This window comes from Halyomorpha halys, unplaced genomic scaffold (assembly GCF_000696795.3).
Source record: "Halyomorpha halys isolate HHAL.00 unplaced genomic scaffold, Hhal_1.1 Scaffold624.1, whole genome shotgun sequence".
NCBI classification, from domain to species: Eukaryota; Metazoa; Arthropoda; class Insecta; order Hemiptera; family Pentatomidae; genus Halyomorpha; species Halyomorpha halys.
The window spans coordinates 451,520-467,608 of NW_027106861.1; the positions used below are offsets into that span (position 1 = coordinate 451,520).

Below are 16,089 nucleotides of genomic sequence, written 5' to 3' on the forward strand. Positions count from 1 at the left end.
GTATTAATGAAATAAAATTTCAGCAAGCTAACACAATTAACAGCTTCAATATATATAGAATAGATTATAGAGAAACAAATGAGTATTTTTCATAAAATTCTAATTGTCTTCAAAATTGTGGCTTGTCTCTTTCATTCAATGATATATATTTATATAAATTTCTAGTATGGTAAAAAAAAAAAAAAAAGGCTTATTGTTTCAATTTTTATCTTTATTTATCCTCTGGTATTTTTGAAGTTAATTTTATAACTATTTTCAGGTAGTTTGGAGAGCTATGCAAGAAGAATTCATTCAACAGTATAAATACATTGAAGATCTCATTCAGCGATGTTACCCAGGTGCAATGATTGCTCTGGAATTTTCTATTGAAGATATTTTATCATTTTTCTCTGAAATTGCACGCTCTCACTAATTTATATTTGTATAATTTATTTTATTTTTAGAGAGAAAAGTACTAATTGAATTATTTAATATATTGTGATAACTTATAAATTTATTTTTGGCTCTATTAATTGTTACTGTTAGTAAAATTTTTTATTGTTTATCATCAGTGATTTTTTTTTACCCTTTAAAATTTTTGTTATAGCTCTGTTTCTTTTCTTATAACATAATGGGTGGAAACATTAAACATAAAAAACCAACCATTGATTGACCTGCCTTCAAAAGATTCTTGCATCGTTCTCTATGTTATATTTTTATTTTACTAGCCACTGATATGTCCTGTTTCATTATCAGCCATGAAAGTTGTTAGCTTTACTAACTATAATATGAACTATAAAAGCAAAGCTGGACATTCAATGCATTCATCTTATAAAGCAGTATTTATATTTTTTTTAAAAACTGGTTTCTTGAGAAATAGTATGCATAGAATAATTTAAAATTAAAATAAAAGCAAACTGGATTCCTGAGAAAGAGTAAACATAGAATACTTAGAATTACTAATGTTGTTTTGGAAACAGATGAAAAGTGATTCACTAATGCTTAAAAACTGAGAAAAATGTTAAGAGAGAGGTAAAAAATGTTGAGACAAAAAGGCAAGAGGAGACTCTGAAGCAAACTCAATTCATTTTTTCAACACTCTGATTCAATTTGGAGGAGCTGTAAAGGTGGGTTTGATTTATAAAAGAAAAAAAATGGTAGAGTCCCAAAAGACGGTAATATATATAAGCATATCAGACATCCTCTAAACCATGTTCTGGTGGTTATGAAATGCACACTATTCTATCCCTCTCTCCTTTGATACAGAGCAAACGTCTATTGTCTTCAGGAAAAATAAAACAAAAATCTAAGAACATAGGAGTTGATGCAGTGAATCAGCTCTAGATTAATTTTTTAATTAAAATACATAGAAGTGGATTACTTCACTGGTGTTAAAAGTGGAACACTGGTGGAAGTGAAAGGTGAAAAAGGTTAGGTCAAAAAAGTTCACCTGCCCATAAGTGATTGCTAAGTTCAGTAAGTACCACTTTCAATTATTAATCTCATCCTTAGTCGAAAGTTCTGTAAAATGCGACGGCAAATGTATAACTTAGCACCATAAATACTCTTCTCCAGTAAAACTATCCTCATTGTTGGTCCTCTAAGTTTTGATCCTGGTTTTAAATTTTTAACATCTTTTCAATAAATTAGTAATTTCAAATTAATTAAAAAGAAAATAGCTAATTTAAATTTATACGGGTCTGGATTCATATTGAATATAGATTTATGTTTTTGATATATTGCTTATAATTCTTTCTAAAATATAATTTCAAGAGAATATTTATATTAAGTTAGAAAAAAGAAACGTTTCTTTTTCAAAGAATGTTGAAATAAACATGTTTTAACAAATTTTACTCCTGTATGTTTCAGTTGCTAATAATTAATTTTTAGAAATTGGTACTGTCTCCCTAAATACTCATAAACTTTGTTCGACTTCTTGAAAAATAAAATTAAATGCATAGATATTAACACAGTGAGAACTAGCAGAATTTTCTTAGATTAATATTCTTTAATCACTTCTTTGACTCCTGTAATTAGGTAAAATAAAAGAAGTCCAAAATCTAGTACATAGTGATTCACTTTGACATTATCAAACATAATTAAAAAGAATATCTAAATCCATCAGAGTTGTTTTAAATTTCTGTTGAATACCTCCTCTCCAAGGAAGACAGGATATAAATGTTATTTTCAAAATTTGTGTTTTTCTTATAAATAATAGGGGTATGCCAGGAAATATTTTTAAATATGGCCTGTCCTATAACTGTATACCTTTAATTCTTTATTGCATGAAAACAAGTAGAAAATTAGATTAACTAAGATAAAACATACACAATTGACTAGTCAAATTATGTTTATTTTTATTTATTTATCTTTTATTTTACATAAAATGATATTTAATGCTTTATAAACACTTAACTACAAATATTTCATTTGCTATACCAACATGGTGAAAACAAAACCTATTCTTTTGGTAATGGAGGAGGTGACATATATAAGTTGAATAAACCTGATGCTTTCGCCTGTTAAATAAAAGAAAATACATATTAATAAAAATATTTTACATAAAAATATTTCAAAAATAAATAATAAATACATAAAAATGTACCGTTACTAATGTTACTCCAGTGAAAATAACACCAATAGCAAGATGCATATTATATTTTGTTTGGTTTGCTTTGTATTGTGTTTCCCAAGAGCCACTAGGAATAGGGAGATCATCCATTGTATTTCTTAAAACAACTTTCGTAGCTGCAGTTCTCTTGGCAATTGCACCTGGAAGAGGATGAAAAAACATTATATTTTGTTATTTAATCAGAACACTAAAAAAAAAAAAGATTATTTAAAGCTCTCATAAAATGATTACTTCTTGTATTCCCATCAGGGTATACTACTTGGTGAGAGAATACAGATTCTTGATCAATGTAAGGTCTTATAGTGAGCATTACTTTCTTCAAAAATAAATTTAGTAAGAGTTCCCAAGCATTACCTCAATGTGTCAGGAGAGCTTGTGCTTAATCAAACAAGCCGTTCTATTATTGGTGATAACCATAAGCTCGTATTTTTAGCTATCATAAATTGTTAAAACAGCTAACCCAATATATTTACAAATTGGTGTACTCAGATACAATTAGCCACATAATATGTTGTATATTTTATGATAAATTCATATAATTGCATATTACATGTATTTGATTTCAACTCAGTTAAAAAAATTGAATTACAATCTTGAGAATGAAATAATTGTTAATTAAAATTGTTGGCCCATTTTCAATGATCAAAACAATGCAATCAATTGATTGCATTGTTTTGATCATTGAAAATTGTTGATGATAGTGAACAATTTTCAATGATCAAAACAAAAAAATCAATGACATACCTTCAATAATTTAATTTTTAGAATATGGATTCTTTATTTCCAGGTTTTCTGTTATCCTTCTTTTTCTTTTTAAACAGCACACGCACTTTCAATTCCAGTTTGTTGGTAACTTACTTTATAGGCTGTAATATTTATTATTATTTAATAAAAGGAAGGTCCGGGTAAGGTAAAAAAACAAACTCAAATAGTGAATTATCTATTTGAGTGCACCCAGACTATCTTCCTTTTATTATTACACACGATCAATCAGCGATCTTCCAGTATTATTATTTAAAATGGAAATGCATCTTTTTTTTCCAATCCGAAATCTTGTATAGGTATCTTAGATTTAAAATGGATGGAAACAGGGCTAAATGTGTACAAAAAAAGTGTGTCAACTAATGTACAGGAGGTACAATTGCTAAGCAATAATCCCACTTTCATTAGCACCAATCTTAATTTTTTATCAACTAAATTCAAACAGTTCAAGGAACCAAGTTTGTTATTTAATCAAAGTTTCAATACAAAAATACTTCAACTTAGAAGTGGAAAAAGGGAAGATCTATGAAAAATTTAGAATTTTTAATAATGGGAAATTTTTAGAGATTATTCTGTTGTTACCAGAAATACTACTGACTTCATCCTAATAATTTTAAGAGCAAATGTATTTGCTCTCATCATGTCTGTTGATGACAGAATGAGCATTGGCTAATTGAGGCAGTAGATGAAAAATTATTTGAAATTATATTTTATATTATAAATAATTGCAAAGCAGAACATGTCACTGACAAGTTAGGTATATATTTGTTGGTTTGCTATATTTCTTAGGTTAAAATACGGTTTAATTATTTTCATCTTTTGGTTCACAGAGTGAAAAAAATAATAGGGAATCAATTTTGTTTAATTTTTAATCCCTCTCTCGATCCCTTTCATATTTTAGAACTTTTAGAAAAGCCTAGATTTGAATGAGACGGAAGACTAATAAACAAAAGTTTAAAAACAAAAAAACAATTACAAAACATACTGATTGCCATGATCATTAGCCCTGGAATACTAACTTAAGTAAATTGTATTCCCCTGCTGTAAAAACAACATTTACAATCACTACTTAGTTAACACAGGGGTTTTCAACTTGTAGATGAGCTATCACTAGTTGTAAATCTATCTGTAGTGGATAAAGTTTTGGCATTGCTGTATATAAATATTTTAGTAGTCTTCTTGGATGTTTGGGGACAATACGGTTTGTACTATATATTTTAGGATTTTTATTGCATATGAAATGCCATATTCTGGTGGTTTTTACTGCATACAAATCTAGGCCTTGGTAATATACTGCACTACTATTAATGGAGTGTATAAAAAAAATTACCATTTTATCAAATTCAAGATTTCATAAGACTGTAAATATTTTAATCCTATTTAATATTTACCAATACTTAACAATTCTTTTAGAGCATTCTCTAAGCTTATTTAATCCGATCCGACTTCTTCAAAAAAGGCTCAGTTTAGTTATTTGTTTCAAAGAAGAAACATGACAGTGTCCTATGAAATTCTCATAAGTTTAAGGCATTACTGAAAAAAAAATTTCACAGCTGAAGCAACTTGTGGAATTATTGAATATGAAGGTGTCCTTGACCAGCACACTACACGGCATTGGTTTGAAAAATTTAATGGTGGAAATACGATGTTGGAAAGGAAGAAGGCTCCAGACGACCATTAATGGATATTGATGAGGTACTGCAGGAAGCTGTTGAGTCTAATCCATCTACAAGTACTCAAGAACTTGTCAGGGAGTGGTGTGTCGAAAGATACTGTTAGTCACCATCTACTCTCCATGGGGAAAGTGAAAAAGAGCAAGAGACTGGTTCCTCAAGAACTTACCTCTCATCAATCAGCTAAGAGGTTAGAAATTTATGAAAAAAGGTTTAAGGAACTTCATGGGTCAAACTCCTGCCTCATCCACCATATATTCCAGACCTCGCACCACCAGATTACTACTTGTCCTTCATGGCCCATTTTCTTCAAGGGAAAAAATATGATAAATTTGCAGAAGTTGAAATAACAATCGAAGCGTTCTTTGATAGCCATTCCAAAGAATGGTATCAGTGTGGGATAAAGCAATTGGCTACCTGATGACTTATGACGGTATATAACAATGGACTATACTTTCGAGTATTAATTGTATTTTATATCAAAGAAATAATAATACAAATATTTGGGTGAAAAACAGTCTTTTATTTAAAAAACATACCATTATTACTGCTTTAATTGGATCATGGCTATCAACTTACACTCCCTCAAGATAATAATAAAAAAGAAAACCTTGGAATCCTTTTAAGTGGAGATTAGGGCCTAAATAATAATCACTTGACATCATCAGGTCATAATCAACAATGGTTGACCATTTCCTCACAGTGTACAAATGAGTACACAACCCCCTGGCATGTTGGAGTAGTGCTTGAGAACTAGTAGATTAACAGAAGTTGGAATATGAGCTAATTCTAAGTAATGATATTAGTATGTAATGTAGGTCCTTCAAATTAGTCAATTCAAATAACAATTGAAGTTTCATCATTAATTGATTAAGAAATATCATACCCAATTTTACTACCTACTATCAGACCCTACTACTTTTTAACTATTTTAATTTTCACCTAAAACCATTTAAAGAAAATGTCTTTGATCAGCCACTCTGCTTCCTCATCCTGTTCTTTACTTTTTTTAGTTTCCAGATTGACAGTACCTTTTATAAATATTAAAGCACAGTTCAATCTGATGAAACCTCTAATAGGAACACTTATCCATTTATAGTAATAAAACTTCATATCCTAACTTTTGCAGGTTGACTAATATCTGTTTAGAATTCAAAGTTATAAAAACTGGTGCAACAAATAAACTAATACAATGCTTTTAAAGTTAACCAAAATCCTAACCATACTTTTTAAGTACTATATGAGATATTTCTCTAAGCTAAAATGTGCCAAAATAATTCGGAAAACGAGTCTTTATAAAAGTCAACCCTGTAATGCCATATTTAATTGTTTATATATTATGGAAATTATTATAAAACCTTTTTGTGAAAACGAAGGAACGATTTGACTAGAAAATTTAATGTATTTAGCATTTTCTTTTCTAATTAAAGTGATACATACCTTCATTGGAAATTAAAGAGTGCCTAAAAAGAGGAGAAGCTATCTGCCTCAACATTTTTATTAATTATATTATTCACAAGTATCACAGAAAACTTCGAGATAGACCTTCCACTTAGAAACAGCTGTTCTTAAGAACTCAAAAAAAGATATGATTTCTAGATTTGGAGAAACAGAGTAATTAAACGGTTTTCCCATAAATCTTAAGATATATTTATTTTTTATTAAAACAATTTCCATAATCATAAAATTTAAATTTGATATATTTTATAGGAATGTTTTAAAATATATAGTAAGCATTGAAAAGTTACCGCCAATTATAGGCAGTTTTATTTAATACAATTTTTAATATTGTAATAAGAAGAAATGAAAATATTGTTGTTAATAGCTGTATTTGTAAAACAAGTAAAATGGGTTTACATGAGCTGTAAGTTTTAAATATTTATAATATAATTGTAAACATAAGATTGTAATATGGGTAAACAATTCTTCACTTGAAAAGTAATTCAACCAGTATCCATTGTAGAAAAATGTGACTTATTTTACACTAAGTTTCATTTACTTCGATCAGTTGTGCCTTTGAGAATGTGGTAAAAAATATACGTCTGTTGTCTTAAATGCCGCTGAAATAAAAATTGGTGGTCAATGGAATTTTTAAAAAAATGCTGCTCATTTTTCATTTTTGATCATTTAAGGAGACAAGAGGAAAAATATTTTTTCTATGTTGAAAACATTTCTCGAAATATGAGTAGTAATATAGACGTGTTATACACCGTTGGAAAGCCAAAGAGTTTAGAAAAAATAATATTTACGTTTTCGTATTAATCATTTCTTACACATCGATTTACTAATTACTAGAATTACCTCCTTCCCCTATTTTTTTCTCCCTCCCAGTCTCGCCTTTGTTTTGTATTTCTTTTTAAAGAAGGTGCCAACATTCATTACCTGAAATAGCTGAGGTTCGAAATTATGATATAATTATTATTTATAGCAGCGGTAAATTATAGTTAATTTAGTAAGTTTAATTATAATATGGAAAATTAAATCCACTAATTCAATAACACATGGACTTTGGTTTAATTTTCAGGACATTTTATTTTTACATAAAGAGATACTTATTTCATTTTATGTAGTTACAATTTTTTTTTTTTTATTATTATAGATGACATTAAGAATGAAATCATAAGAAGATTAGAGTGTTCATTTGCCGATATTGATGACTGCCCAATGAACGGCGAATGGTCTAATTGGGGTGAATGGGGAGAATGCTCTGGAGAATGTGGTCAAGTTGGCCTTAGGGAAAGGTTTAGGCTATGCGACAATCCTGTTCCATTATTCGGAGGGGAGACCTGTATTGGACCCTCCGTATCAACAATTGAATGCCGAATGCCAGGTCATTCACTTTAATTAATTTTAATATTTGAGGCACCCGGTCGTAAAACATAGTATCTGCAATTCATTGTGAATGAAGTTTTTATCATTACCGAGTTCTTTAGAGCTTATTCTCAGTATGTTAAAGTCATTGATTATGTTAAAGGACTAATGTTGATATTAAGTTATGGCAGATGGTTGCTGGTTGATGGTGAAGCAAAATAACTAACATTTTAAAAGTTTTCATATTTTCAGTCACCATGTTTTATGACCGAGTGACTCATTTGTTAATAAATATTTGTAAACTGTTATTGAGGATTGAGGTTTTTGAACCATTATTTTGGTTTTTAATATTTCGTGGAGGTTGGAACAAGAAAAAACATAAATATCTTGAAAAATATTTACACATGTACTTTATAATTTATTACCCATACCACCGCGGCAAGACCATTTTTCTTCTTTATTACCAAGTGGTTCGAGTGACTGATTTGAAATAATAACGATTTGGACTTAGCATCCTTATCCGCACTACCGTAGTGAATGTTGTACAAAGGAATAAAATATATTTTGCATTTTTTGGATATTTGTTAAATCATAACATAAAAATAAATTATTCAACGATTTTCTCACAATGTTACTGTAAGAAGAAAAAATTAATAGTTTTTTATTAGGATGTTCTGTAGAGGAATATAAAGCATTGACGGTATGTGACCCATTCAGAAGTTGGGAATTTGATGTTATTCAAAAATTCCACGAGCAATATCCTGCGCTTATTGAAAGATGCCTCATTGCAGAATGTCATTACACTCTCGTTAAAAGTATTCTTGGGGATCAAACTGTTTGTATTAATTCTATTAATTACATTTCTGTAAACAGCTAGTATTTATTGAGTTTTTCAACTAACGTTTTTTCATTATTTAGAACCGTTATTGGAACGCACTCCATTGCGTAAAGCACAATAATGGATGCCCAGGTAATCTAGTTTTATAATTATATAGTAATATATAATATAATTATAGAGTAAGTGATTTTTCAGGTGTTATAAAAATCAACTTTTAACTTATTTTTATTAATAAATAACAAATCAATAATGGTTATCAGTGGACTTTTCTCAACTTTTAATTTAATTTAATTATTTTAAGAAAAACAATTTCAGTGTACATATTAAATATAAATGTTTTTAGATAAAATAGAACGTTCTAAAACTAAAAACGAATTTCTACTTATTTTTGTCCCTTATTTTATGAAAATTATTATTTAATTATAACATGCAAATTTTCTCCTAATTTCACTGTTTTCTTTTGCTTTATGCTTCCCATATTTGTTAAGGTATTGCGAAAATTGAAATACATTGCTCAAAGATTTCTATAATATCAATGATCACTATATGATAATGTCCTCCCAGATATTTCTTGGTCGCCCACATGCTCGTTTGTAGTGTTTTTGGTTTCAAGCATTTGTTCTAAATTATTGAAATAATAAAATATTTTTACATGCCAATCTTGGTCTAAAAGTTTTTAGTCTGATTTATTAAATATTATTTATTAAAATGAGTTGTGTGTTATACATTGTAAACGATAGTGTTATATTGAAAGTGTTTAACCATAGCTGTTCAATATTTTAGTTCCAGGGGGCTGGAGTCATTGGGGAAAGTGGAGCGAATGTTCAGCTCATTATGGAATTGGGAAAAGAATACGCTGCCGCACTTGCGATTCACCGAAGCCCACCTATTTCAGGCTGAATTGCAAAGGTGTAAATTGCACTACGGAGCCTTGTCATAGTTCACAGATCAAGGAACCACCACGTATGCTTAATGTTTATAGTTTTCTTTTGGGTTTAATAATCAAGATAATTGAAAAGATATGTAGTTAATGAAGATTTTGATTACAATATAATTAACAGTAAGTACTTTCTAATGATTATAAGTTATAATATAAATTTTGACTCGAAAAGTCGAGCGAAGGTTTGAGAAAATTAAGCTCATCTCCCATAGTAAATTATTTCTGGTATGCATTGTGTGAAACAATTGATACATCATTTATGGATATTAAATATGGCAATGTTTGTCTAATAGTGCTAGTGGATATTATTAGTGATATTACGTTCTTAGTGTGTACGGCCTCAGGATTCCCTGATATTCGACTAAGCAAGCAATTTTATTGTCTCGATTAAATAAATAAGTAACTACATAGTTACTTCTTATTTTTTTCAAAATAAATTAAGAATAAAAGCTTTATAATAGAATATTTATAAACTTATAATAGAAATAGTAAATCTGAAGGTAGTTAAAAAATTTGAACTTAAAAAATAACTGTGAAGAGAAGATGGTTGGCGATGTGGTTAGTGAAGAACATAAATAAGTAAAACTTATGTATTAGTGCAACATTTCGGCCAGAATCTCAGGCCTTCATCAGAGCAAAGAATAAAAAAAAACCATAACGAATAAAAATAATACAGACTAGACATATAACAAGATAACAGATAATATATTTTCATAATTATCATTGGAGTAAATTTATATTTAAATGTACATTTACAGGTAGTGATCTCTGTATAAGGAAATAGAAAGGAGTTGTGAAGAACTAGTAGAAGAGGAGTGACGATTTTTGTAGTTATGCATCATTTTCTCAATGTCGTATACCATATCCCTTGTCCCACTCTCAATTTTAATTCCTCTTACATTGGTGAAACCAAAATCCTTCTCAAAATCACGCAACAAAAGTATTCTGTTTCTTCTCGTAACTCTTCTGGTTCAAAACTTTGTGAACACTCCTTATCCTTAAAACACTCTTTCGATTTTCACTATACCCGGATACTAACTATGACTGTTACTTTTTGTAATATATTATTTTAACACGTTTAGAGTTTTTGAAGATGTTGCACGGCGTGTAATAGTACGATAAATAATTTATGTTCAAATAATAAAATGATTTGGTCATTTTTTGAAAACTCCGAAACAAAAATTGTAAGTCTCTGAAGTCATAGTAGGTATGACTGAAGGCAAGGAAATAATTTTTAGTTGCTTCATACCAAATGTATAAAAACACTACAGATTACAATTAGTACTTCAAAGATCATTACACATCTCAAGCCGAACCTTAGTGCAGTAATGGTTAAGTCCAATCTTCTGGTGTGAAATGTATACTACTTATGTTAACTTTTAACTTACTTAACTTTTTTTTTATCTTATATTTATATACATATAAAAGTTATCAGGTTCGAAAACTAAAAAAAAAAAAGGAATAGGGGACAAGTAATGACACTCTCGGTTGCAACTGAAACACTCCTTATTCAATTATCACAACTTATTCATCTCAACGCTCCTCTATATATATCATACAATCAGCTGATCGGCCTCAGTCAGATGACTCAGGCCGTAATTTAGTGTAGTAATGATTAGGTCCAATCTTCTGGTGTGAAATGTATACTACTTATGATGTTAACTTTATATGAATATATAATTTTGGCATTGCTGCCTTACACTGTTTATACTGAATTCATATTATCTATTTTATAAAATTTAGCAAATGAAAAACTTAAGCATTCAATAATATAATTTGTTAGTAATGTTAATGAGATACCAGCACCTCGCAATGCCTTAATTTAGCGAAAAAAAATATTAGTTAGTCGTGAAGTATGAATGCTAGAAAAATAATTCAATAATAAATCATATTATACAATTATTTTTTAAATTCCTATTCTTATTAGACGGTGAGTGGGAAAATTGGTCTTCTTGGTCAAGATGTACAGCAACGTGCGGCCAAGGTTTGAGAGAAAGAAGGAGGCTTTGCTCAAGATACAATGAGACGGTCACCCCGCTTGGGCTTGAAAACACTTCTGCTGAGTCCTCATATCCACCACAGACGAATCAGAATTGTCCTAAGCGTATCAAGAGAAATGCCGGACAACATACATTCTGTACTGGACCTCATACTGAAATTGAGCCATGCTATTTAGAACCTTGTGCAGGTATTTCACCCTTTATTAAAAAAAACTACTATAATTTAAAAAACTTTTAGTGAAACGGTTTCATAAATTACTATAACAAAAATTATACTATAAATAAGTGAATCAGTCATTTTAGAAACACATCTTAAAAAAAAAAATGACAAAGAAAACTGTTTTAAATCATTAATTTAACTTTTCATACTTTATGTATTCTAAGATATGTCCTAACCAGTAAATCTGGATGAACAATCCAGGAAAAAATGATGGAGTTAAGGTGTTTTTTTAAATGTTAGTAGTAAATCAAGAAGTCCTTTTAACGCCTTACAGTTTGTTATATTATTAATTATATAATAAAATAATAATATTAATGTTATATTATAAATTATATTGTTCATAAATTAACAAAGTTTGAATCAATAAAGATAGTATCTTTATTTAATAAAAAAATAGCTATTACTTTTATATGACCTCTCCGTGACTCGGTATTTTTATACATGCCTTAATGTTTTTATTTATTACTCGGTTACAAGGCGAAGAAAAAATGGTATTAACTAAGAAGATAATTCTATTAAAATACTTCAATAACAGTTGATGGAGAATGGTCCGAATGGGAACCTTGGTCACAGTGTTCTTCTGCTTGCGGAGTAGGAGTTGAAACTCGAAGCAGAGCCTGCAGTTCACCACCTGTCAGCGGCGGTGGTAATACCTGCTTTGGACCGTATACCTGGATTAGGCATTGCTATTTGGGACCTTGTCATGGTTAGTTGAAATTTATTTACAGAATTTCGTTCTATATTTAGTTCTTTACTTGCTACACCATATATATTAAATTACTACATCACATATGTTAGATATGCTTGTTATCTTGTATAATGCTCATACATTAAGGCCTCTTTATGAACAAACTGTAACCCAATAAACGGTCGTAATTTACAATGTATGGGGTTGTTTGACATGTTGCACATCTGTTGAGGTGAATCTGTCAGGACTCAAACGTTTTGCCTAACAGGAGAAGGTTACACTACTTTTACAACTTGTATAACAGAGTTTATCTAAAAACGTGCAAGCATTGCTACAAATTATCTTTTTTGGAGGCCCGAACGGCTCAAATGCCGCTGCCAATACCAAGCGTAGACTGACGTTTGCATAAGCAGTAGTGTGTATGGTAGTTTGTTGCACAGCAAGAAAATCGCTGGACGTAATTTTGAAACTCAGATTTATACGGAAAAAAAAGTTGTCTAAAAAAGCAAAGAAACACTTATTTAAGTTCCAAAATGAAATCCTTCATCAGTTTGACTAATAATAATGAAATGAAAAGAAATATTTTTCTTTTGGTCCGAATTATAAGATATTAGGAAAATATTATAAGTAGGGTTTTCAATGTGATATCTGGTTCTGCATTATATGTTCTGCATCATCTTATTATAATATAGAGTCTTTGAGTTGAATAATATTGTAACCAAGAGATAAATATTATCGAGAGCAAGGAGTGTACTATTATAACAAAGAGTCAACCGACATCATTGAAACATTAGATTGATATCGATCGATAAAAAATTCTTATAATGAACACAATGAATAGGTTCTCACTGTTATGTGAGGATTTACCCTGAACTTTGTAGAACCTCACAAATTGTATGCTTATTTAGTCTACCATCTTATTTGATGCTATAGCCTGTAACCAATATAATTAATTCATTCATTCTTTATTAAAATTGAATTACATTAGCCCATTTACATAGCTTTAAATTATTTGCCTTTGTTGAACCAGTTTCGAACCACGAAGTCACGGTCTTCTCCGGGAACGGAGCCCTTTATTACCGGAAGACGGGGCACGCTACCCGGCTATTGCATATATTCGTTCAAATAAAGCCATTGGGTCTCAACGGAGACATCATCATTCGCTCACCCACCAGCCGCCCTCTATCGAAGGTCAACGTGAAGTTATCCCTATCCGCTGGATATTTGGTATTCCTGGCCACTTCGGGCAGTTGTCATGTTACTCTAGTCAGTAGAAGACCCATCAAGGTGAAAATATTGAGGTCCTCGAAAATAATTTGATAGTTGTTTAAAACTTTATAAGTTATTCAAACTTTTCATTGTTTATTCCTTATTAGTTTTTTAATTAAACCGAAAACATGGTATTCTAGAAAACTATTAATTTTTTTTATAGGCAAAAGGGCGATTTTTCTTTTCTATATTTCTTTAACTCTGATGTTTTTCCCTATTATCACGAAATAAAAAAATAGTTGGCTTATATTCAGAGTTGGACTATCTCAAGAGTTACTGAACAATGTCTAACTTTAGCCTTGGTGAATAGCTAATTGTGACCTCACACTAGCGTTTTAATGGCTTATTGGCCATAACTAATGACCAGGGGCTATTGCTACAACTGATTGAGGAGAGGAAAATCTAAAACGTCCCAATAGTTTCGACCGAATATCCCAACTCATCATTCTCTTTATTTTTCCTAAATCCTTTAGCAAAATCGACCTCTATAAATAGCGTTTATAAGTTACTTTGAGTATAATAACCTATTTGTATAATGTTTTACCACAATTTTTACGATTTTATGTAGTTTTTAAAAATATCAAAGTTCCCTACTTTTCGAGTTTTCCAAATATTGTATAGATAACACTTCACTCTCTCCTCTCCCATAACGAGGTTCTGCTAGTGACTGGATTTAAAGACAGGTCATGTTTTTATAAAATTTTACGAGAAGAGCGGGGTAGCTCAGTGCGTAAGGTGCTGTGTAACTAAATCCCGGGATAGGGTTCAAATCCAGCGGGGGGCAGATAATTATTAATTCTGTTACTTTAGCCGCGAGTCTACCATGTGGGTTCGGTAGTCCTCATGAGCCACACCTAACCCTAAAGTGGATACCATTAATTGGGGATAAACCTAGAGGTTGAGCGTAATCTTAAACTAACCCCCTTCTTGTTAGTCGTAGTTCATAGAACAGTAATTCCAGACAAAGTACTGAATCCCTGACCCTCATGGGTTGTAGTGGTACAATTTTAATTTTAATAGGTTTCGCACTATGTTATATCTTAAAAAACATTGTCATAATCAGGTTATCAATATTTAATTAAGGTTTGTTTGACTAACGAAAAAATATGTAGAGCTGTGCATAATAAAAAATATTCTGTTTTTTTGAATGCGAAATTGATTCAAAGATTATTTTTCCTATTCTTTTAATAAATCTACTCGGTATTTTCTTCCTACTTTTTCAGATGTATACCTGGTTGAAAGTTCTTATAATGGCAACCAGTTATGGTGCCCAGATGCGATTAGATGATAGTGAACAATATTTCAAGGAACCATTTAGCTGCAGTACGAAATTACCTAATTTCGACAGTGAAATGACGGTTGGAGGCAATTTCAGTGGCCACATACAAAAACTCTACGTCAATTTTGTGCATAGAGAAATGAAATCTTGTTCTCAGCCGGTAATTTTTTAATCATTTAACTATTTAATCTTTTATGATATTAACCCATTAAAACATTTAAAATTGAAATTATTTAGTTTTATAATTGTTTGATTATAAGCCAAAAGGTGCAAATTGGAGTGGGAACAGTAAGTGAGCGGGCGATACGAGAGTGGCCAGGCAGTAAGTCAGTGAGGGAATGGAGTGTGGGAGCCGCCTGGTAGGTCAGTGAGTGAATGGAGTGTGGGTGCCGCCTGGTAGTTCAGTGAGTGGATGGAGTGTGGGAGCCGCATGGTAGGTCAGTTGTGAACCGCAACCCGCGATTGGAGAGAAATCGCATCAAGAGAGTCGCAAATCGCACAAAAGATTTGCACAGTTGCAGAAAAAAAGAGAAAGAAAGAGAAGCGCCTTAAAGGGACAAAAACAGAGAATATACTCGATATATTTTACTTATTTACATATGTTTATATTTTCATTATAAAATAGATTTTTTTATGTTCAATTATTTTATTTTTATTTCATTCAGATCACCGCAATTAAAAGAAAAGACAAATTCAGGACTCAATTTTGACGATGGGATTAGAAACTATGATCGATTGTAGTTTCGCCCCAACAATAATTATTCATGCAAACTCATGTAATTTTCCTTATGCATTATACTTAATTGGTATTTTCCTTATATATCGATGTTTTCAAATAAAATACATAAAAGTATAAAGTTTACAGTTTAATTACATGTTAAACTTTTCGACGAATCAATCTGCCTATATGTAGCTTCTGTTTTGGATTTTATTTTGAGAATTTTTGAAGTTGAGTGCTTAAATTTGCAGCAGAATTTTGAATGTCAGCAAATTAATAT

The 16,089-nt window shown here is 30.5% G+C and overlaps 3 protein-coding genes across 5 annotated transcripts in view; 2 read left to right on the forward strand and 1 right to left on the reverse strand.

Annotated features, from left to right (window-relative positions):
• Positions 1 to 544, forward strand: part of Sec3 (exocyst complex component Sec3) — a 17,877-nt gene extending 17,333 nt beyond the window's left edge. Inside the window, exon 16 of the mRNA XM_014427167.3 lies at positions 260 to 544. Within this exon, the coding sequence (XP_014282653.1) occupies positions 260 to 412 (153 nt within the window). The 3' untranslated portion in view covers positions 413 to 544. The remainder of the gene's footprint in view (positions 1 to 259) is intronic.
• Positions 545 to 2,311: 1,767 nt separating this feature from the next.
• Positions 2,312 to 6,642, reverse strand: COX7B (Cytochrome c oxidase subunit 7B). Its single transcript, XM_014427178.3, has 3 exons — positions 6,487 to 6,642; positions 2,585 to 2,751; positions 2,312 to 2,498 (listed from the first exon to the last, which is right to left on the reverse strand). Exons 1-3 carry the CDS (start codon positions 6,539 to 6,541, stop codon positions 2,439 to 2,441), a joined length of 282 nt encoding a protein of 93 aa, XP_014282664.1. The 5' UTR covers positions 6,542 to 6,642; the 3' UTR covers positions 2,312 to 2,438.
• Positions 6,643 to 6,809: 167 nt separating this feature from the next.
• The window catches only part of LOC106684858 (uncharacterized), a 33,591-nt gene continuing 24,311 nt past the window's right edge, over positions 6,810 to 16,089 (forward strand). For all 3 annotated transcript variants that reach the window (XM_067045168.1, XM_067045169.1, XM_024360283.2), the window contains exons 1-9: positions 6,810 to 6,910; positions 7,646 to 7,876; positions 8,526 to 8,692; positions 8,776 to 8,827; positions 9,479 to 9,658; positions 11,563 to 11,823; positions 12,391 to 12,561; positions 13,574 to 13,830; positions 15,036 to 15,251. In XM_067045168.1, the coding sequence (XP_066901269.1) occupies positions 6,850 to 6,910; positions 7,646 to 7,876; positions 8,526 to 8,692; positions 8,776 to 8,827; positions 9,479 to 9,658; positions 11,563 to 11,823; positions 12,391 to 12,561; positions 13,574 to 13,830; positions 15,036 to 15,251 (1,596 nt within the window). In that variant the 5' untranslated portion in view covers positions 6,810 to 6,849. The remainder of the gene's footprint in view (positions 6,911 to 7,645; positions 7,877 to 8,525; positions 8,693 to 8,775; positions 8,828 to 9,478; positions 9,659 to 11,562; positions 11,824 to 12,390; positions 12,562 to 13,573; positions 13,831 to 15,035; positions 15,252 to 16,089) is intronic.